The 23,200-nt window shown below is 38.2% G+C and overlaps 1 protein-coding gene across 5 annotated transcripts in view; it reads left to right on the top strand.

The window, feature by feature from the left end:
- Window positions 1–13,772: 13,772 nt before the first annotated feature.
- fn1b (fibronectin 1b) overlaps window positions 13,773–23,200 on the top strand; it is a 36,615-nt gene continuing 27,187 nt past the window's right edge. For 3 of the 5 annotated variants that reach the window (XM_017457249.3, XM_017457251.3, XM_017457254.3), the window contains exons 1-9: window positions 13,773–14,090; window positions 16,633–16,758; window positions 17,294–17,431; window positions 17,815–17,946; window positions 18,858–18,995; window positions 19,607–19,777; window positions 20,727–20,924; window positions 21,299–21,481; window positions 22,961–23,137. In XM_017457249.3, the coding sequence (XP_017312738.1) occupies window positions 13,952–14,090; window positions 16,633–16,758; window positions 17,294–17,431; window positions 17,815–17,946; window positions 18,858–18,995; window positions 19,607–19,777; window positions 20,727–20,924; window positions 21,299–21,481; window positions 22,961–23,137 (1,402 nt within the window). In that variant the 5' untranslated portion in view covers window positions 13,773–13,951. The remainder of the gene's footprint in view (window positions 14,091–16,632; window positions 16,759–17,293; window positions 17,432–17,814; window positions 17,947–18,857; window positions 18,996–19,606; window positions 19,778–20,726; window positions 20,925–21,298; window positions 21,482–22,960; window positions 23,138–23,200) is intronic. The other 2 variants (XM_017457250.3, XM_017457255.3) reach the window with 1 other exon arrangement.

Raw genomic sequence — 23,200 nt, forward strand, 5'->3', positions numbered from 1 at the left:
TTGCAGTAGTACCTTTTTCACCACCTTTTCAAGCCTAATAAAGGAAGTAAAGAATTCAAGCCTATGATGCTAAATGACCCCTGCTACTCAGTGCTCATTTCTGTGCTCCCATTTCCACTAAAGTCCTGCCGTCAGCGCTGTGGGAAAATCTGCTATCTAAATTATCCGAGCGCTGACCGGTGAACTGAGCCTGGCTGCGGTCTATCCAGCCTCGCTCACTCGGTCGTTAACGGAGTGTGGTATTTCTCGTGGAAAAACTGCGGCGGCCATTTAAGGAGGCCTGAGAAATACTGTGAGGCAGGCTCATATCCTCCACGCCAGCAGACTGTTTTATTATGACTACGAGAAAGAGATCATACGAGGGAACAGACGTTCTTTTGGAGGGACCCGGGTTGAGCCATGGTATGGAGGAGAGTAAATTTAGAGCTCTCGTGAAAGAACAAGATGAAAACTTGTAGCAGGAGGAGGAGGGGATGAAAACATGGAATTGTCTCCATTGGTGAATCACGTTGTTGCGGGTTGTGTGTGTGTGTGTGTGTGTGTGTGTGTGTGTGTTGACCTAGGAAAACCTTCTCAAACCCTTTTCAAAGTGAAAAAGGACGTTCCAGAGGATTTTATTTTTGAGTGAGCCTGAATTGCATTCACATTACTATCTTGGTAGACATTTCCTCATTTATTTATTTTTTTTAAGCTCCTTTACATCTGGATGTCTGTCTGTCTAGCTGAAAGAAACGCTGGGGTTTTAGTCATGCGGGAATCTGAGATCAGCATCACCTTGTACGGTACTCAAACGCACAAATATGTGAGAGAGACGTCCAAATGTGGTCGAGTCTGATTATAAACCAGGCTTTGGTATGCAAATGGGAAGTACGCTGCCGTCGCTCGGCTGGGTTTGTGGGTTCTTAACTGAGCAAACACAAGCTTCCTGATGCTGGCACGATCTACTCGGCCATCAGCTGTGATCGTAAAGCTAACGTTAATGTGGCTAATAACAGTGTAACAGTTACTATATTCAAATATTTGCCTCAAATGAGCCTGGTACATGGTAAATCTGCATTAAATAGGATTTATTTCCCTTAAAGTCGTAGTATATTTATTTTTTTACTTACAACATGTTGGGTATTTTCCTCTAGCAAGTCATTCATCTGAACCGCTAACTGCTAGTTGTGTTGTTTTTAGCGAAATGGCTTACTCAGCTAGCTCTTAATAAAGATGAAATAAACACACAATAGTTTTGTTTTGTTTTGTTTTTTAACTAATAGCACCAAAAATAGATGAACAAGCAGAAAATGAAAACAAAATGAGCTTAGCTATAGCAATTAGACAGGGACTGCCCCTGCTAGACAGGTTGCTAGAAGCTTAATGGCTAGAAAAATAAGCTAGCATCATATTGCATAAAGTAGCGCTCTACATGGGTAACCTAAATCACTTTAGTTTTTTTTTTATTATTAAAATTACAGGATTACACTAGATAGCCGAATCATATTTAACTTTAAAAAAAAAAAGTTAATGAGACCTAGCATTCCACAATTATAGTATCTATTAGCATTTATTTTGAGTGAACTGTTTCTCTTTTCATTGCTAAAACATTTCTGAATGTTTCCTTGAACCTTTTGAAATGTCATTTTACTCAAAATAAGGAGTAAGTGCTCCTTTAAAATCGCAGACGTTGACCAGCTGCTGGTCTGAACAGCTGTGATGCAAAAAACTACAGCAGGTTTATTAAGTGTCCTGCGGTTAGCGAGGATGACTCAGGACATTCTGGTATTTGGCTAATTCTCAATGAACTAACAGCACCATCTTTGTCTTTGGAAAGCATGCTTTTGGAATTAACCTGTTTGTGTGTGTGTGCGTGTGTGTGCGTGTGTGTGTGTGTGTGTGTGTGTGTGTGTGTGTGTGTTCATGCTGGCCTGAGTATAGATTGTACAGTTGGCCTGATTTGAACAGTTTTCAGTTGAGTTCCAGTTAATCCGTGGGAGCTTCCTCGCCCGCTAAATCAACTCCGAGTGGGCACACACAGACACACACACACACATACACACACACACACACACTCAGCATAACGGTCCGGACGTCTGGACATAGCCAAACACAGGAAGACCACAGCCGTCTGGGGCCCGTACAAGAGAAAACAGAGAGTGTTATGTTCAAGAAAAAAAACACAATGATTTCTTTAAGAAGGCTGTGGTCAGTTAGCCAGATAACAAGTTCTTGCTGATTCATCACCACACCATTCAAGTCTATAATGATGCTAGTCATAACGTTGCATCTTTTCAGTTGTTAGCTAATAGCTGCATACAAATATGCATATCACTTACAAAGTCGACAAAAGCTAGGTTTGTGGTTGATGCTAGCTGTAGTACTGGGTAATTCCAGTCAACCAGAATCTAGGAAAATCAGGTTGTCATTTGAAGTACTAGCAGTTTGTGGCAGTGTACATAGACACAGCTTTACAACAGAAGAGAAGGTCAATTTGGGGTTAAAAAGTAGTTAGCTCACAGCCTAATAGGAATTAGCTACAGTGGTGTTGAAAACATTTTCTATATTCATGCATAAATATGACCTAAAACATCATCAGATTTTCACACAAGTCCTACAAGACAAAAATATTGACTTGGCCATTCCAAAACATTAACTTTATTCTTCGTTGACCATTCTTTAGTAGAGCAACTTGTGTGTTTAGAGTCGTTGTCTTGCTGCATGACCCACTTTCTCTTGAGATTCAGTAAATGGAGAGATGTCCTGACATTTTACTTTAGAATTCACTGGTATCCTTCAGAATTCATTGTTCCATCAATGATGGCAAGTCGTCCTGGCCCAGATGCAGCAAAACAGGCCCAAACCATGACGCTTCCACCACCATGTTTCACAGATGGGATAAGGAGCTTATGCTGGAATGCAGTGTTTTCCTTTCTCCAAACATAACTCTTCTCATTTAAACCAAAAATTCTATTTTGGTCTCATCCATCCACAAAACATTTTCCCAATAGCCTTATAGCTCATCCATGTGACCTTTGAACTGTAGAAGGGCAGAAATGTTCTTTTTGGAGAGCAGTGGCTTTCTCCTTGCAACCCTGCCATGCACACCATTGTTGTTCAGTGTTCTCCTCATAGTGAACTCATGAACATTAACATTAGACAGTGTGAGAGAGGCCTTTATTTGTGTAGAAGTTACCCTGGGTAACTATGTGACCTCTCGGTCTATTACATGTCTTGCTCTAGGAGTGACCTTGGTTGGTCAACCACTCCTGTGGAGGGTAATAATGGTCTTTAATGTCCTCTGTCTGTGTGACTGTGGATTGGAGGAGTCCAAACACTTTAGAGATGGTTTTGTTCCCTTTTCCAGCCTGATGAGCTTCAACAACTCTTTTTTTCTGTGGCCCTCAGAAGTTCCTTTTGTTCTTGGCACAATACACTTCCACAAGCATGCGTTGTGAAGATCAGACTTAGAGGGTCACATGCTTTTGCCACTCACTGATATGTAATATAGTCTAACTAGCGGTTACTATATGAGAATAGATAGACTCAACACACATCTGCAAAGCAAGCCTCATGGCCAGAAACTGGTATATTGTGCGTTCTTCTACATTTATTGACAGAATGGCAGATCGTAAACAGACTGTCCAGCCATATATGTTGGAAAAGACTATGTACCTCCACCAGTTTCCATAGCTTTGAACTAAAACATTTGGAAAACTGAGGTTTTACAGCTGCATATACCGTAACCAGAGGTTTACTAGGCTGTATTTTTAGATGTTTTGGGTGTGATGGTGCGTGACAAGAGCGTTTAAAAAAAGGAATAGGATATAGAAAGTTTTTGATGGCCCCTAACAACATGGTAAAATGTGCAGACACCTCAACAAACAGAGTCCTCAGGACAAACTCGCTCCATTGGTGGGGGGGGCGGGGTGTGAGCGAGAGAGAGAGAGTGTGTGTGTGGTGTTTGGAAGGGGGTCGGGCAGGCAGTGAAAGTTTCCAGACTCTGTTTAGACTTTCCTCAGGTGTTGCCTACAATCCCTACAAACACGTTACACAGTAAAACAGGCTAACTGTGCTTTTTCTTTACTTGAAAACGATTCCTTCTTGTCGTGTTTAACCACACACCTACACACACATAAACACGCAATTACATTTCGGATATGTGGCTTGCTAATTGCTTGGTTAACCCCGTTTCCCCAACATTTTAAAAAGTTTGTCACCGAAGACCAGGCACGTACTGATACGTGATGTTTCATATCACACATTTAGTCATATTTTCTATGATAAACAATATAGGGTAGTTGATCTTCTTAACATATTTGGTTCTTGCAAGCTAGCTCGCTGATGCTAGCTATGTAGCAGTATACAGCAAAAAGCAGTACACGTAGCTTGGGCTGTCCTTAACTAGCTAGCTTTTTTTCTGCTAATTGGTTATATCTTCGATTTTTGGAGAATTAATGGTTGGAGTTTATTCATTAGGAAGAAGGCGGAGTTTGTGCGAGGTTGCATTTACATGCATATTGCACACTGCATTTCGTCATCTAGAACATCACCCTCGTTTAGAGGCCATTTCATGGGGACTTTAAATAGGTGATTGACTCTTTTTATTGAAGGGCGGGACTTACGCAGTTTTGCTGCCATTTTGAGAGTCTCCCTCTGCCACGTTTATATTTCAATGAGTGTACCGTCTCTACTCCATATAGTCTTTGCTTACATGTAGTTGAACACTGAGTAAAAATGGTGCGCCACCTCTAGATGGCGTTATAATCATTGTTGAATAATGCCATTTGTGGCTGTTAAATTGCTCATCCTTGTAACAGATAGGTTTGAAGGTTTTTTTGGACTTAGACTGAGTTTAGACGTTAGCCTTGTAGCTTGTAGCAAAACCGAAGAAGCAAGTCGGCTAATTGTGTACATGTTTGCGAGCAAGGAAAAGCTAGGTTGCTGCTTGAGGTGTCAACAGTGGGTCCCGTCACACCTGGAGGCCTAACTCTGCGTCTAGACAGAAATGCTTGAGTAATCCTTTCACCAAAATGGGTGATGTGACTCAGAAAGTAAACCACATGTTTCTTTATTCAGTTGAGCCAGCCATTCTTTTCATGCATTTAATTCATTAAAACTCGTTCCATAACGCATTTATCTGAAGGCCTGGCACATGAGTTTTATTTACGGTCAAAGTGCACAGTTTAACTGTCAACTCTTTCACACACACACACACACACACACAGAAAAAGGAGTTGTTAAAAAAATGGATATTGGCGTATTAATCAGTCAGATAAGAAAATACACTCGAGGTCAAAGTTGAGCTCGAGAATGCAGAGATATTCCTTCAGTTAAAGTATTTAAACACACATCATGTATGTGTTTAGGAGGTCTTTCCCAGAATTCATTCCATAACACTAAGGAGCAGAACTTTGGTGGGGGAAACAAAATAAAATATTTAGAATATATTATATTATATTAAGGCACATGGTGGCTTAGTGGTTAATGGCCTCACACCTCCAGGGTCGGAGGTTCGATTCCCACCGTGGTCTTGTGGGTGCATTTTCTCCCCGGGGTTTGCATTTTCTCCCCGTGCTGCGGGGGTTTCCTCCGGGTACTCCGGTTTCCTCCCCCAGTCCAAAGACATGCATGGTAGGCTGATTGGCGTGTCTAAAGTGTCCGTAGTGTGTGAGTGTGTATGTGATTGTGCCCTGCGATGGATTGGCACCCTGTCCATGGTGTACCCCGCCTTGTGCCTGATGCCCCCTGGGATAGGCTCCAGGTTTCCCCGTCGCCCTGAAAAGGATTAAGCTGTATAGAAGATGGACGGATGGATGGATGGGATTATATTATAATAGTACAAGTAATTTTATGCAATTTCATAATTAACTGGAGCTATAAGAGTACAAAAAAAATTAAATAACTGAAAATGTCTCTTACATGTACTATGCTAAAGTAAGTGTCTGTGTAGTATGTACTACTTTAAATATATATATATATATATATATATATATATATATATATATATATATATATATATATATATATATATATATATATATATTTTTTTTTTAAACTCATCCTAAAGTTCTGTCAAAATTTGATTAATGGCCACTTACTGGCCTTCAGTGTGTCATGGTGTGTCATGTGCCAATAAGAAAGAAAGCTTTTGTTCCTAAAACTCCAGGACAAATATAGCTAAGAAACGCCTCAGCGCTAGCAGACACAGACGTAGCATGGTCCGAACGCACGTCCCTGACACCGTCCAGTGATCAAAACAGACGTCACCGTCTTGCCATGACCTCGCCGACACACACTGACACACAGACACACACACCATCACCCCGTCCGTTGATTCAGTGGTAGCAGGGGCAGCTAGCGCCACTGCCGGACACCTAGTTTAGCATCTGTGCTAACAGGAAGTAGGGCTTTGTGGGAAATGTAACACCTTGCCGAAAATCTGACTGTGAAGCGTCAAAGTGCTGGTCTTTCAAAATGATTAGTAAGTAGATTCGGGGATGGGGGATGGGGCATAGACGAAGAATAAAATAAAACGCCTCTGTCAGGATTTAGTGTTACAGAAGTTTAGCAAGAAATATTAGTAATAAAAGAGAAAATGAAACGGATGACTTGGTCGTTAAAATAATTCACTTTCCCATTAACTTCCTTCTTGTGGTATATTTATTTAAAAAGGGTCAGAGGTAATCCCCCCCCCCCCCCCCCAAAAAAAAAAAAAAAAAATCCTATATATATTATATGATAGGAGTAACTGCAGGATATTTTAGTAATGAATGAATTTAAGTTAAAATAACAACAACAACAACAACAACAAAGCGTAGATATGACACTATGGCCTCCCACTTACAAATTTGTAATAATGTGCACATTTTGTATGGAAAGCTACAAAAGTTAACATCGAAAACCCTTTTTGTCAAATTCAAAGAAATCCATCCAACTGGCCTTCAATTGTTTGAATTTTCTATGGTTCCTACAAGATTAGGTACAGAAATGATTCATTTAATAGCTTTAATAACGTTACTGTAATCTAACTAAAACTAACTAACTAACTGAAACAGTTCTTCAATCTTCAATAAATAAATAAATTCACTTTAGTTAACTTTCCTGTAGTTGTCCAATTGCAGGTGTCTTTATATATGTTTATACCACATTTCTCTTGAATTCTGGATTCTGATTGGTCAGAAGGTGTTTTGTCTGATTTGTCTGATTGGTCAGAAGGCATTGCACATCAAAGGTTTAATAATAATGTGCTCTCTCTTATAGGTTATCGTTTCTATCGTAACAGCTCGTTCACAAGTACAGCGGATGCTCCGTATAACCTAAGAATCTAACAATTAGTGACCCTGAAAAGGAGTAAGCGGTAGAAGATGGATGGATGGATGGAAGGAGTCTCCAGTGTCAGCGCTTTGTATGCAGAGGTAAAAAGCTGTGACTTGAAAATTTTCTGGCCTCATAGTTTCTTGGTAACATGACAAGCATGATACCTGTACTTAACGTGTTTCATGGATGTTCCACAACATTAAATGTAACAAGAAATTGATAAAATAAAATATAATTTAGTAATAAATGAAAAATTTGAATTACTGGCAAGTATAATAGGAATAAAACCCTTCAAGTGGTGCTTTTTTTGGAAAATGATGAACAGTAACTCCGCTTAATTACACCACTTTGTCGTTGATTATTTTCCGATAACAGCATGACACCAAGAGTTTCATTCCTTACATATCATATACGTTTTATAACTATATTTTCACCACAGTATTACAGTTATACTGCAAAAAAAAAAAAAAAAATGTGTAAAAAACAAGATAGCAGTAACAAAGAAATCCATCACTTTCCCAAATGTTCTACAAATGACATGAGACCACAAAAGCAACATGATGTTGAGAAACAATGAACAGTACTGCCATGATAAGTCTGAGAGGTGCATTGTGGATTGACCGAGGATCTCAAATAGTCTTGCCAGGTCATGGCCTTGTTACACCTAGCAAGAGTCACTCTGGGTCAGCAGGCAGACAGACAGAGAGAGAGAGTGAGAGAGAGAGAGAGCGAGAGAGGGAGAGAGGCAGGGGGGTGGGGGGTGGGGGGTTAAGTGATTCACTGCTCCACTTGACGGTGGTTTTAACACTCGTACGTGAATTCAGCTTGGAAATGGAAATGAGAGTACACTTTTCCAGTGGTTTCTTCTGCAGGCTGTTTAAAATCATGTGTCTATAAATGTACAATTGCATATTTGTTTACAGCAGCAGGGGTGAGAGAACTGAGCGAAAAATCTTCTCATGCAGTTCACAAATATGCAATAAATCATTTAGATGTGCACCATGTGTTATCTCAGCAGTATGATGTGTGTGTGTGTGTGTGTGTGTGTGTGTGTGTGTGTGTGTGTGTGTGTGTGGGTGGGTGGGTGGGTGGGTGTATGACTCAACTGTTACAGAAAACCATATAGATACACATGTAATCATATAGTCAGATGGATGGAAGGACTAATCGATAGATATATAGACGGATAAGGGGATAAATAGATGGATGGATGGAGGACTGGAAAGACAGATAACAAAGAAACAAACAAACAGTTGGTCAAAAGGTCAAACAAATTGACATATGAGTAGACAGATGGATGGAGCAATGGATGGATGGAAGGAATGAGGGAGGGATGGATAACTGGATACACCAACAGATAGATGGATAGATATGTATGTAGACATGAATGGAAGGAAAATCAGTGGATGGATGAATGTATGGACAGTTGGATGTACATATAGATAGTCAGAGAGATGAATGGAAGGAAGGGTAGATACATACAAACAGATAGAGGGATAGACCAAAGGATGAACGAACAGGATGGATGGACAGAAAGATGCTATGGATAGGTTGGGCAGATTGGAGGACAGACAGATGGAATAGATGGCAGGAGGGATAGCCCAACAGACAGATGGAGAAACAACTAAACAGGCATGGAAGAAAGGAAAACTGATGGACAAAACTGAGTGATAGATAGATAGATGGACAAAGAGATGTATAGATGGGTGGATGGATGGACAGATGGGCAGTTGGACCGACAGATGGACAGGCAGAGAGATGAATGGAAGGAAGGGAAGATGACATACAGAGAGATAGATGGATGGACCAGAGGATGAACAGACTGGATGGACAGAAAGATGCTATGCATGGTATGCATGGAGAGTTGGACAGACAAATGGTTGGACAGAGGGATGAACAGAAGTAAGGACAGATGGACATGCAAAGAGAAAAATGGATAGACCAGAGGATGAACAGATGGACAGAAAGATGTTATGCATGGTATGGTTGGAGAGATTGGTAGACAGACAGATGGGTGGATGGATGGCTGGATGGATAGACCAGCAGATAGATTGAGAAACACGTAAACAGGCATGGATGGAAGGAAAACTGATGGCTAGACAAAGGTATGAATGTATGGATGGGAGGATGGGATTGATGAAATCATGGATAGATAGAAGTTCTATGTAGAACCCTAAAACAGAGCATTTATCAGAAAGGGAAGGCATTTTAGGAAGCTAAAATGCCTTCCTTTACAAAAGGTCTCTGATGCTACCACCACACAGTAGATTTCAGAGTCTGCCAGGTTCTTTACTTCTCTGGAGAATCACTCAAATCTCAGCTATGGAAGCTTCTAACTCCATCAGAGCTGTCACTAGAACTCCGTTTTGACACTCATGGTTTATGAGGACGGCCTGTGCCAGGCAGTTTTACACCTGAACCCGTATGTATGTATGTGTCCAAGGAATATTCATCCATCTATCCATCCATCCATCTTCTACACTGCTAATCCTTCCTTCAGGGTCACAGGGAACCTGGAGCCTATCCAAGGGAGCATCGGGCACAAGGCGCGGTACACCCTGGAAAGGGTGCCAATCAAGGAATATTCAGTGACTTGTAAATTTTTGTCTATCCATCCTCTGAATGCTACATTTGTTTGGAGTGTTCTTCATATTCATTGTGTATTTGCCAGGAAACTGATTCATCAGCAGTCGGACCTTTCAGATACAGCTGCATTGTATACCTTGACTACACAAAGGCGAGCTCATTTTGACAAATTAAGTGACGTCTTATAAGTGTATATAAATATGAATTTTGTAGAGATTTTTTTTCACTTCACAACATTAAAGAGTCATTTTCTGTGCAATGAAGGCATTGTAAATAAAAATAAAACAAATCAAATTCTGGATGTATAATAAGTAAAGCAATGTGTTCGCTAATCTTTATTGTGAATCTTTTTGAAATCATTTGAGGTTTATGAGGATTTTTTTTTTTTTTTTTTTTTTTACATCTCTGTGTACATCATCCTGCCAGGATCTGATTTCACATATGTGGTGGTTTCTCACACTTGATTAGTTGGAAATAAATCAGAGGTGCAGCTCGCAGTTTCTGTAGCACCACATCTGTGTGTTTAAGAAAACCAGACTCAACAATTACAGACAAAACCATTGTTTACTCATGTCACTATGGCAACAGACAGGTAGATAGAGAGCCAGATGGATGCTTTATTAATGCAGTAAGGGAATAACAGTCTCGCAGCCAAACAGCGGTAAAAAGTAAAAAACCCAGTTCTACATGTACCAAATCGTACAAAACATGTACCAAATCATCAAGTCAAATAAAGCTCTACAATTACAGAGCAAAAGCAGGTAAGAATTTCAGAAGTCCAGCAGACTGTACATTGGGTACACAATGAAAATATTGTATTTTGAACATAATGAAGCATTTTCCATTTACCTTCACAAAAAATACAACCAAAAAACAAGAGCATTGCATCAGTGCATCTTTCAAGCACCATAGTAGGAAGGGGCGGGGCTTCCAGGTGGTTGTCAGTAAATATCAAATATGTTGCAAATGTTGATTGGTCATCAAAAAATCTTCATTTTTATTCTGAAAAAAGAAGACAAATCTTTTGGCGTATTTTTTAAAATTACGCTCCAGCATACTACAAAATGCAGAACTCCTACACGAAATGCTTAAATGTTGTCACATACGGTGTAAAATTTGGGATTTGTTAAACACGTGTATCCAGGTTCTACGCGCACAAGTAAGGAAATTCCGAAGCTTATAAATACCAATTGTTCATATCCGTCATGTGCATCCATTTTGCATCCTATTTAAATACAGACACATCTACAACAAACCATATATGGTGTGTAAGCATCGCTTCATATGGGACCTTTCGAAATCTTATATAGCCATCAACCTCACGAATCTTAGAATTAGTTCCCACCATGAAGTTGAGTATTTTACTATAACAACTGGTCCTGAAGTGTATTTGCAAACGATTTGCAAATTTTTAAATAAATAAATGACTACATGTGGTACTTTTGTTTCTGTTTATAGTTCATTTAATGTTAGTTTGATGTTGTGGAATGTCTGCAAAACAAGTTAGTCTCTGTTACTGCTTATGTTATAGCAGCTATAAGACAGTCTCAGATTTTTCTCCTTTCTTGAAGTTATCAAGACAAAAAAACCCCATGAAGGTCATAGGTTCCTGTGTAAGTTGTCGGAGAATATGAAAACTCATAAATTGAATTTCCTTTTTAGGATTAGGAAAGGCGATTGTGTGCGCTTCTCACTTCTGGATCCACTTCAGTCTACCTAATGCCTCCGCCGCTTCATTTGCTTTATTGCTGGAAAATGTGGCACACTGTTGGCAAACCCTGCTTACCCCCCCACCCCTCCCACCCCCAGCCCACCCCACGCCCCCTTGGCCAGCAGACAACATGGTTAAGCATTAAAAAAAGAAAAAAGAAAATGTCTTTACCATTCTAAAAAGAATTAGAGCAAGGCCCATCTTAAAGCTGTGTTCCTGGAACTTATGTCCACCTACATGAGTCAGAGAGACACTGGGGAAGACAGAAAGAGAAACACACAAGACCTTGTTCATGACTTTGATTAGTAGTATTATTAATGTATATCCTTTTAAAGATAATTCAACTGTAAGTATGTAAGAACAGCATCTGTCGAGTTTTAGTTACAAATGAATGTAGATTGACCAGGTAGTTATACAGATTGTCTTTCAAAGTGTCTCATATGGGTTTTAAAACCCATGGTCAGGAATGAGAATCTGGGAGACTCATGTGATGTCGGCTAATTGGTAATCACTGTTAGCCGATTAGCCAGGATTGTGTGTTAGAGTTTTGGACATACCCGTGACATACATAAAAGCTCTATATGAGTGCACCATTTTACATAATTAAGAAAAAGACTTTGGTTAAAATGGTTGCCTACTAACACGCAATTCTAACTACAAACCTGTCATTGGGAGTTTTACGCTTTGCATGCATTAGCATGTGCACCGTTAGCCCTGCCCCTTTCCCACTAACAACCAGCACAAATACAGTTATCTGAATAAACACACACAGAGACACCTACATAGTCGTGACAGTAAGCTTCGAGTGGCCTTTGAACCAGTAAATATACAAGTGAACAAATCCATCATTCTCAGAGACATGAATCAGGGGCAAACACACACACACACGCGCACACGACAGGCAGTGACTAACAAAGCCCTAGACAGGTGAACTCATCAAGATGGAAATCATATAATAAGACAAATTGCTTCTAGGAAAGGCACGTGTGTGTTTTAGTGGCACACACACTCACACACTCACACACACACACACACACACACACACACCGGCATAAAGAGATCTGCTCATACTCGTGTTTCAGGGTGTTTTCTCACTCTCTATACTCCTCTCTCTTTTACAATCCATCTCTTTTAAACATTTTGTAACCGGTTTTTGGACGCAAGGAGGTTAATAACCAAACAAAATGTTGCGCTAAGAGCTCTGCTCTTGTATAAAAGTGAATTTGTTTAAAGTTTGATATAAAGACGGCATGACAAGATGAATCCTCCTCTTGGGACGATGAACTTTTCCCCTCAACGTCTGATGGAGTGCAGGAGTTCCTTGACAGCCGCGACCTAATCCTTTCCAAAAACATAATGTCCTCAGTGCGTATATGAGCTATGCTAATAGTCTCAGACACATCATTTATCGTTTCAGTTAAGATAACTTTGAGTTCGGATTTGCTTGACTGGGCCGTATTGACATCAGTACATGTCGCTTTGCGTCATGCAGACGTGAGACGAACATCTGAAACATGATATAATAGTTTTGAAACACGTGAAACATTTCTTTTCATATTAATCAATGTAGCCTACATATAACTAATTCCAGAAGAAAATCCGATACCTTTGCAATGCTAGACAAGCTGAAGCTAGTTAGCTACACTACCTCAGTGAGTCATTTTTTGTTGTTGTTGTTGTTGTTGTTGAATGGTTTATTTATACTGGTTTAAAAACCGGTCTGGTGAAAAATGGGCTTAAGACAAGCTCCGTTCTCAATGAAGGATAATGAAATGTTAATAATACTAATTTGTGGGTTTTTAATAATTAATAAATATGACATAAGTCAAGTTTGTATGCATAGAACTGCATTATAAATAATGAATTTTTGTTGAGGACATTTTCCCCACCAAGAGAGCATAAAATGATTTTATAGACAGACAGACAGATAGACAGACAGATAGATTGATACATAGATATGATGTCACAAAAGTTCAAAACAATATATTTATTCAAGACTGTGTTAATTATTTTTTCCATTTGGCTACAACAGTTAGCTGAGTCATTTCTAGTCATGGCGGTTAGAGAGGATGCCCTCGCGAAATTCCTACCAATCAGAGAACGTGGTCTGGTAAACTCCGCCCCCACACCAGCGCGTGCGAGTCTGTTGGGTATATAAGTCAAACCTGTGCCGCTTCAAAGCGCACGGTGCGGCTCAGACGCATCAGTAGCGCAGCCTGCCCCAAGAATACACACTAACACCAGCAAAGACTTTACAAAAAAAAAAAAAAAAAGAAGAAGAAGAAGTTTTTTTTACGTTAAATAATAGTTTCTGTCATAAATTCGATTTTTAAATATTTTTTTCTGTGCGCGAGCATGAGGCGCTTGGTGCTGTTGGCGCTGTGCGCGTGCAGCGCGGTGGTGTGTGTGCCGAAGTCAGGCAGGAATAAGCGACAACAACAACAACAGGTGCTGCCGGGCATACCGGTGGAAGAGCTGGCATACACACGGCAAGGTGAGGCACAACACACACACACGTTATGAAAAATGTCCCAATGGAGAGACTGGAGAGTGTTTCCCAGTAAAAGCTGTGCAAGTGCAATGCAACTTACAGTCTGAAAACCTAATGCAACGTTATAAATAAGTGTTATACATCATCACATCATATTTTCCCCACAATAACACCTACATTTGTTTGTTTGTTTTAAATACGTTTTGCATTGTAAAAACTGTTCAAATATATTATGAAGAACCAAAACTTGAGTTACAACGCTTACAAGTTGCTTAAAGTTGTGTTTTCTTAAATAAATGTTAATACAAAGATTTCCTCATTACCCCAAATGTACAAACTCAACCTAGACGTTTTATGTCTATTTTTTTTTAAAAATTTACTTTAGTATTGTAACTAATGCTCAAAAGTAATAAAAGTTTATTTCACCTAAAAATAAATTCTTGCATTTACTTGAAACAACATTGCGTAGCTACAATATCTCATATTATTGATTATCAATTGTGTAACTTAACAGACAGAGTCCGTATTTGCACATCGAAGTTTACTTCACCCCAAAAAAATCAATACAGGTACATTGTGTAGCTACAAAATCTCATTTTATTGATAACTTTGCTACTTGTGGCACGACACAAACTGATGTAGTGTGCCGCAGCATGCTTCATAACCTAGGACTAATTTCTAATGAATTTCATTGCAAACTATTCAACTATCATTGCAGTCACTGCATAAATTGTTTTCTTGTAATTAATCTTTTTTTTTTTTGTAAATGCAGATGTTGCATTTAAATGTAAAAAGCAATGTATTGATTTGTTGAGATTTTTTTTTTAATTACATAGGCAAGATTTCATTTAACCAAATCATACACCCACAAATCTAAACATGTTAAGATTCAACAAGTCAACGTTCCTCTCTTCTAAATATCTTTAGAACTTCACTAGTCTAATCAATGATGGAAAAGGTACTGCTACTGATAAGTCACATGTGTACAAAAAAACTTCTTAAGTAACAATAAATGTGTTGTTTGCTAGAATACTACTGAAGCTACAATACAATAGTAATACTACTATTTGCTACTTTACAAATAACCACTAATCGCCATAAACTGAGCTGGTGAAAAACACTTCACAAAGTAAACGTAAGTTAAAATGACTCATGTAAAAGTTTAAAAGTATGATTATATGTACTTAAGGTAGCATTTTGTTTAAAAACAGTAATAATTATGCTAATTTTCCTCTTTAATACACACATGTTTGATCATCCAAGACCGGTTTGGTGTCTGATATTTGTTACTTTACTTTTTCACTGGAGTTATGACTAATGTTGCTAAAAAAACAAACAAACAAAAAAAAAGTTAATTCTTATACTTACTTCAAATATTATCATTAGCTACATGGCTACAAAATCTTATTTTATTGATAAATGACTGTAGCAAATAACAGGAAGAGTCTGTATTGGCACATTAAGGTAAGACTAATGCCGCTCAAAAGTAATAAACGCTTATTTCAACCAAAAATAAATTTCTGTCCATACTATAAACAAAATCATGCAGCTACAAAACCCCCATTTTATTGATAAACAATTTTACATTTGTAAAATAATCTGAAGAATCTGTATTTACCTATTAAGTTATGACTAACATTGCTAGAAAGTAATGGAAGTCTAGTAATGGAGTGCACCCCAAAATAAATTCCTATAATTACTTTAAAATAACATTTGTGTAGCTACAGAACCTCATTTTACTGCTAAGCAATTGTGTTAAAAGTGGAAATATGTTATTCCTAGCATATTATTGTAAAGTTTGAAAGCAGAATTACACTGAAAAGCTGGCAGTTAGATGGATGCTAAAGTTCTAACTAAATTATGTTTGACGTTAATGGAAGCTGAAATTTGCAGAATAGACACTTATCTGTTAGATTGCTAATTCCTGTGATGGGAAATTGGTGACTAAAGTAAGAAGCAGTCATGAAATTAGCAGTATGGCATGAGTATACTGGTGTACGTTCATTTTTATATTAAGATCGATGTTTCAAGGTAAACTATCTGCCCAGTAATATAAATTGAGCCCTTGTTTTATTGTGTACTTCCCTGAAGTGAAGTTCTGGACGTTTCCATTTTTGCACTAGAAGTTAATATATACCTACTTAGAAAAACAAGGACTTAATTTAAAGTGCGCAGCAACCTAAATAATAAATGCATTGATTTACAAGCTGTTATGGAAAAGCTTAGACTATAGTCACATGGCATAGTTTGTACAGTGTTCTGTTTGTTGATAACCTCTAAAATCACCTATTAGATCCTAAACTAATTTTCCTAAAATTGCATAAACTGATGTCACCACTTCTATGGCTTTAATGTAAATTTATTAATCAGTATTAAAAAGTATCAGTATCAATTTCGATGAAATTCCATAGCAACAAACAAATGTTAAAACTTGATTCAACTCATCAATATTGAGAGATTATATTTGCATCCTATTGTGGAGGAACTTCCGGTTGTTTGGGTTTCAACCTGCGGTGGTTTATGGGTAATATTCTTTCTCACACAGCTGTCTGTACGGAGAATGGGCGTTTTTACCAAGTCAATGACCAATGGGAACGACCGTACATGGGCAGCACGTTACTGTGCACGTGCAAAGGATCGGCCGGCATCCAGTGTGAATCAAAACCCGCAGGTGAGAATGAAAATGATGCACAACATGAGCTTTTATGTTGTTATGAAAATGCAATTATATTGGAATAATACTGAATTTGAACTTGGACTTGAATGTGTACCAATCTCTCCACTTCAATTCTAAACTGGTTGAGTAGCCTTTAGTTAAATCTTTGTGCTCATATTTCCAAATAAAGACTTAAACAAAGTCATAGATCAGTTCATTTGAATACAAGTTTTTATCATCCCAGGGAAGAATACAAAAGTAAAATCAACAGTAATATTCCTCAGAACGCACAGTCATTCCTGACCAATCGAGCCACACCCGCTCAGCAGCATGCCAGCTACATGACAAAATTATAGCACAATTGTTAAATCAACTCCGTGTCGTTGTTGGTTTCTGACCCCTTTTTCACAACGTTATTTAAAGAAACGTATGTCATGTAGCTTTTGTGGTGGCCATTTTGTATATTTACAGCACTTTATCATGCTTTTTTAGTCACTTTTTTCACAGCAAATAAAAATGTAAGCGCTAAAGTGTGTTCTGTTCCATTTAGGTGAAGAGATGTGCTTCGATAAAGTCAACGCGAGGTCGTACCGCGTGGGCGAGACGTACGAGCGGCCGAAGGACGGGATGATCTGGGACTGCACCTGCATCGGCTCGGGTCGAGGCAAAATCAGCTGCACCATCGCAAGTGAGTCAAGTTTGTAATGAATAACTGACAATTTTGTATTTCAAAAAAAGTGCGTTTGAAAATTTTGCCTTGCTGTAACGTAAAACACACTTGGAAAATGTAGGAAAAGATTTTTTTTTAAAATGCCCAAATAGAAAAGTTCCATTAATTAAATAATAATAATAGCAGACTTTTCTACAAACTAGCCTTAGAGTAAACAGGCTAGCCTGAACTAGTATTATAGCAAACAAACCAACTTACTAACTAGCATTGTAATAAACAGATTAATCCGGAAATCGTTATATCTTTATCATGACAGCAATCTTGTTGATACGAAAAGCTCACAGTTACGCATGGAAGAGGTTTGTGACCTGTCACGACGTCTTGTTTTGTCTTGGTGACAGATCGCTGCCACGAAGGAGGTCGCTCATACCGGATCGGCGAGACCTGGACAAGACCTCACGACACAGGCGACTACATGCTCGAGTGCGTGTGCCTCGGAAACGGAAAGGGCGAGTGGACCTGCAAACCCATCGGTGAGCGCTCAAGAAATGGCTCGGGTCAAAGGTCAACGTGGTCTGACTGTTTCTGACAGTGCACAGATGATAAACATGCCGTGTGCTTGAATTCTTTAGTCATCACACTTTAATTATTATTCATTGTGATAATGTTAGAAATGTCACCTGCAAGCGCAATATCTCTCTCTTTTTTTTTTTTTTTAAAGTACAGACGGGTAAATCGGGGATAATGTTTAAACTCCGTGCAAATACTGACAGGACAGCGGTCAATCTGAACAGTACAACAAACACAAACAAACCCAGTAACCTTGTGGTTGTAAAATTGATGCATTATATATTTGTCATTAGACATTTTAAAATACATAAATAAAACATGTAATAAAAAATGCACAATATACGTTAAACATAATGGAGAGAATAACACTGATAATAAAAACTAAAATGTTAAATATATCAATATTACCAAAATAAATATAATAAATACACATATAACACTATTTCAAATGAAAAATATATAAATCTAAATAAAGTATTTAGACATGTTTGTTTTTAGTTTTATCTTTAATTTTCTTGTTTCAACTATTTCTTTTATTATTACTGTTTGAATTATTTATTTGTATTCAGTAGCATTTAGGCAATTATACTGTTTTGTGTATTTATTTATCCATTTGCATTTATTATAATTTATCTATTAACATTTTTCACTTATTTTATTTATTTAATACTTGTGTTTTTTAAAATGATTTTTTAGTTCATTTTTATTTGTTTGATCGAAAATTTTTATCGTTTTAGGCATTTTAGGGGGGTTAAACTTGTGATCTCAGCAATATGGTTAAACTTTAGATTGCGATATTATCTCCACCTGTGTATCACAGCATTCATTATGTAACTATTTCTCAGTGTATCGTTATTGTGCCTTTATTTCACAGCTGAGCGCTGCTACGACACGTCAGTCGGCGCATCGTACGTGGTTGGGCAGACGTGGGAGAAACCTTATCAGGGCTGGATGATCGTCGACTGCACATGTTTGGGTGAAGGGAATGGGCGCATCACCTGCACCTCTAGGAGTGAGTGACGCATCACGTTGTTGTTATTTTGTCATTTACATAATTTATGTCACTGTTAATAAAGTTCCCTTGAGGACCATTTTCAAGTTAGAATTGTTCGCTACATTTATTAGCTCTACGAACAGTTATTAGCTATAGAGTGATAGCTAGCTATATTATCAGCTACTATTTGAATATATATGCATAGCTACACATGACTAGCTATCTATATTTCATACTTCAATGACAGATTCTTACACAGTGTAGCTAGTTTTAGCAAGTTTTTTCTTAAAGATTAAAACATATAGACATATAAATAAAGACATTTTGTTCAATTACTAGAGGTGACAATACAAGGTACAGCTAGAAAATAACTAGGAAGCCTTTTTCTGCTACGAAGAAAATTTTTTAAAAAGGTAATTGTGACTCATATCTCACAATTTTTTTCACTTTTTCCTCACAATTTTGAGTTAACGTCTCACAATTGTAATAAATCAGTAATCAGTAATAAATCTATATAATTATTCTGTCCATATATAACAGCACATATATACTGTAGATGCGTTGCAATATTCCCTTAATTAAAAACATAATAATAATATTGGGCAGTAATAATATCGTTGCTGTTTCAGACCGCTGTAACGACCAGGACATGAGGAAGTCGTACCGTATCGGCGAGACGTGGACCAAAGTGGACTCCCAAGGCCGTGCACAGCAGTGTGTGTGTACAGGAAATGGACGTGGCGAATGGAAGTGTGAGAGTCACACGTCTGCGCAAACGGCCCTCGGTGAGTGCGATACAGGTAACGGTATGCTTTATAAAAATCTTTCTATCCCAATCATTTCCTCATTAATCCCTCAGATCAAACAGTGTGCTCAATGACTTAACATACACTATATTAACTATATATGACTGACCATCTCTTTTTATTCTAGCATAAGGAGTTTTAGCAAAATGGTCTTATCCACATTTTGCTGTTTTTACAGCCCAAGAATTGTGGTTTGTAACTGTACTTTGGAATTTAAATTAAATAAACCCATCATTTTGGCTTCTATGCAAAGTAAGTCTGTATATTTGTATTTTAACTAAATTATAGGGACAAATATGGGTTACAAAACTACTAATCATTAAGCTTTTTAAGTTAACAATTTGTTTGTTTGTTTGTTTGTTTTTAGAAAAGAATCAATATTGCTTACATTTATTTAAAGATTTTTTTAATAAATAAAAAATATCGAATGCTTCAGTTTTTCTGGGTTTTTTTTTTTGCCTGGGCATTACTTGATTTAAAAAATTTTTTTAAATTCATTTATTGAATTATTTAAATTATGATTTAATAATAATTTAATAATTTATTTTAAAAAGATTTTTATTATTGTTGTTGGTAATGTAGGTATGTGATTTTATATTTGTACAATTATTTATAAAACTGTAAAATAATTGTTAATTATTATTATTATTATTATTATACTTAAATAATAAAAAAATTCATTTCAAATGTTCTCCACACATGAGTCTGAAACTTTGGTGAAAAATGTCTAAGGTGACTTAAATTGGTTAAGTGAATCAAATACATGTACAATTATAATTTTCTTTTTATAATTATATATATTTTAATTCTTTAACTGCTTTGCTTTCTACCTAGGCTTTTCCTTTTTTGGTTAATTTGACTTTGTTTGAATGGTGTAGCTTCCCAATGCTATGCTAACTTTTTTGCCGCAGTTTGTTCTTACCCTGGTTTTATTTGCTGTTAGGTTCAGGCTCAGGCTTGTCCACTCAGGTCAAACCCGTCACTCACCAGCTGAACATCCTGCCCGTGCTGGCTGAGATCGGTACATGTCAGACCAGATCTGGCACCATCTACTACGACGGCATGCGCTGGGTCCAAACTCAGGGCAGCCAGCAGATGATCTGCACCTGCGTTAACGGAGGCATCGGCTGCGAGGAATGGGGTATGCCCGAATTTTATCTTCACTTTAATCATCACAACACTTATTGTCAATGGAACAACAATTTTCCAACCCTTTTTTTTTTGGGTTCAGGATCACTAACAAACAAGACCCTTAACTATTACAGAGATGATGGTTAAGTCATTTTGAAGTGAGAACCGTGAGGTGAAATAAACCTGTTTGAGATATGGTGCAGTAAACACTGCAAAACCTCTTTAAACCTCATCCAGAAACTTGCGTGCTGTTTTGATGGAGTGAACCGTACTGGAGTTTTATGACTTGCTGTCATGGAGGCTTCCACATTGGCTCAAATTTTGAATTCCCTTAATTCTGTGGTGTTTGTGTGTGTGTGTGTGTGTGTGTGTGTGTGTGTGCAGATGGTCAGTCTCATGTGTATGGTGGAAACTCTAACGGCCAGCCGTGTGTGTTCCCCTTCACGTTTGGTGGAAAAACACACTACTCATGCATCTCTGAAGGCCGAACTGACGGCCAGCTTTGGTGCAGCACCACCTCCGACTACGACACGGATCGGCAGTACTCTTTCTGTACTCAGAGGAACTGTAAGTCAAACGTTGGTCAAACATTTCAACTTCTATTAAACCAGATTTAAGCTGAATTTATAGTTGTGGGTTTGAACCCAGACTTGAGTTAAGTCTGAAGGAATGGGATTTTAGACAGTACTGTAGGTTTGGGATTTAATTAAAACTTCTTGTCTCTTGGTTTTTAACCCAAGACTCATTTGGACTCATTTAAATAGATGCATAGTTTTAGCATTGGGATTTGAATCGCTAGTAACACATCGATTAGGACTGGCCATAAAATTACTGCTTTGGTGTTTTGCCAAAATTCTTAGCTTTGTAATTGAACCAGCAAGAACCCAAGCTTTGGGCCTTAAATCACAGCTTAGGGACTAGAACTAACATTTCCCATTTGGTATCGGACCTAATATCACAACTTTGGAATTGAAACTACAGATTGAGCTTTGAGATTGGTCCTAAACTCCCAGCTTTTGGGATTGGACCTAAAGTCCCAGCTTTGGAATACTACCCAAACTCTCATCTGTGGGATTGAAACCAAGGTCTTGGTTGGGTATAATCAGTAAAAAGAGCCTAGTTTTGTAATTGGAGCTAAATCTTTTGGGTTTGGAATTGAACTAGGACTTTACATTCAATCCAAACCCAAAAGATGGGAATCTCAGATGGGATATTGGGATTGGACCTTAAGTAACAGCTTTAGGATTGGACCTTAGGTCTTAGCTCTGGGATTAGACCTAAATCCCCAGCTTTAGGATTGGAACTAAAGTCTCAACTCTGGGATTGGACCTAAAACCCCAATTTTGGGATTAGAGCTAAAGTCCCATCATTGGGATTGGACAAAAAGTCTGAGATTTGGGATTGGACCTAAAAACCCAGCTCTGGAATTGGACCCAAAGTCCCAGCTTTGGGATTGGACCTAAAGTACCAGCTTTAGGATTGGACCTGAACTCGTAGCTTTAATGCAGAGTTTGAACTTTGGAAGTTGATACAAAAATCAAACCTTAATGGAACCATCAAACCAAAACCATTAAATGGAAGTGCTAATTTAGTTTGTTTATTTATTTGTTTGTTATTTATTTTTATACTAGGACCTAAATATCAAATTTCTAATCTTTGAGATTCAGCCCAAAGACCTATTTTGAAGATTCAGCCCAAAGTCCCAGCGTTAGGATTGAACCCAAGATCCCATCTTTAGGACTGAGCCCAAAGTCCCTGATTTTAAATTGAACCCAAAGTCCAAGCATTGGGATTGAACTCAAAATTCCAGCTTTGGGATTAAATCTTTGGGATGCCACCCCAACTGGACCCATTTACAATTACCATTTGATTTAATATAGACCCTTAATTTTGGGAACTGACTCGAACTCTTTTTTTAAAACCCAGATTGCTAGCTTTTGGATGAAATCCCATGTAATCTAATATAATCTGTAGGATTCTGATTACTAACAGGAGAGTACTTGCTTGAAGCTGCTTCTTATAGGAAGATTTATACTTTCATTGCAGTGATGGTGACGACTCGTGGTGGAAACTCTAATGGCGCGCTGTGCCAGTTTCCCTTCCTGTACAACGGCCGTAATTACACAGACTGCACAGCCGATGGCCGACGCGATGGGATGAAGTGGTGTGGCACTACAGCGAACTATGATGATGAGCGACGCTACGGATTCTGTCCCATGGCAGGTACGCCGAGTCCACAATGAACTACGAGCAAGTATAGGGTACCCGTGGATGCTAACAGCTGGC

The sequence above is a fragment of the Ictalurus punctatus genome, chromosome 26 (assembly GCF_001660625.3).
Source record: "Ictalurus punctatus breed USDA103 chromosome 26, Coco_2.0, whole genome shotgun sequence".
NCBI lineage: Eukaryota > Metazoa > Chordata > Actinopteri > Siluriformes > Ictaluridae > Ictalurus > Ictalurus punctatus.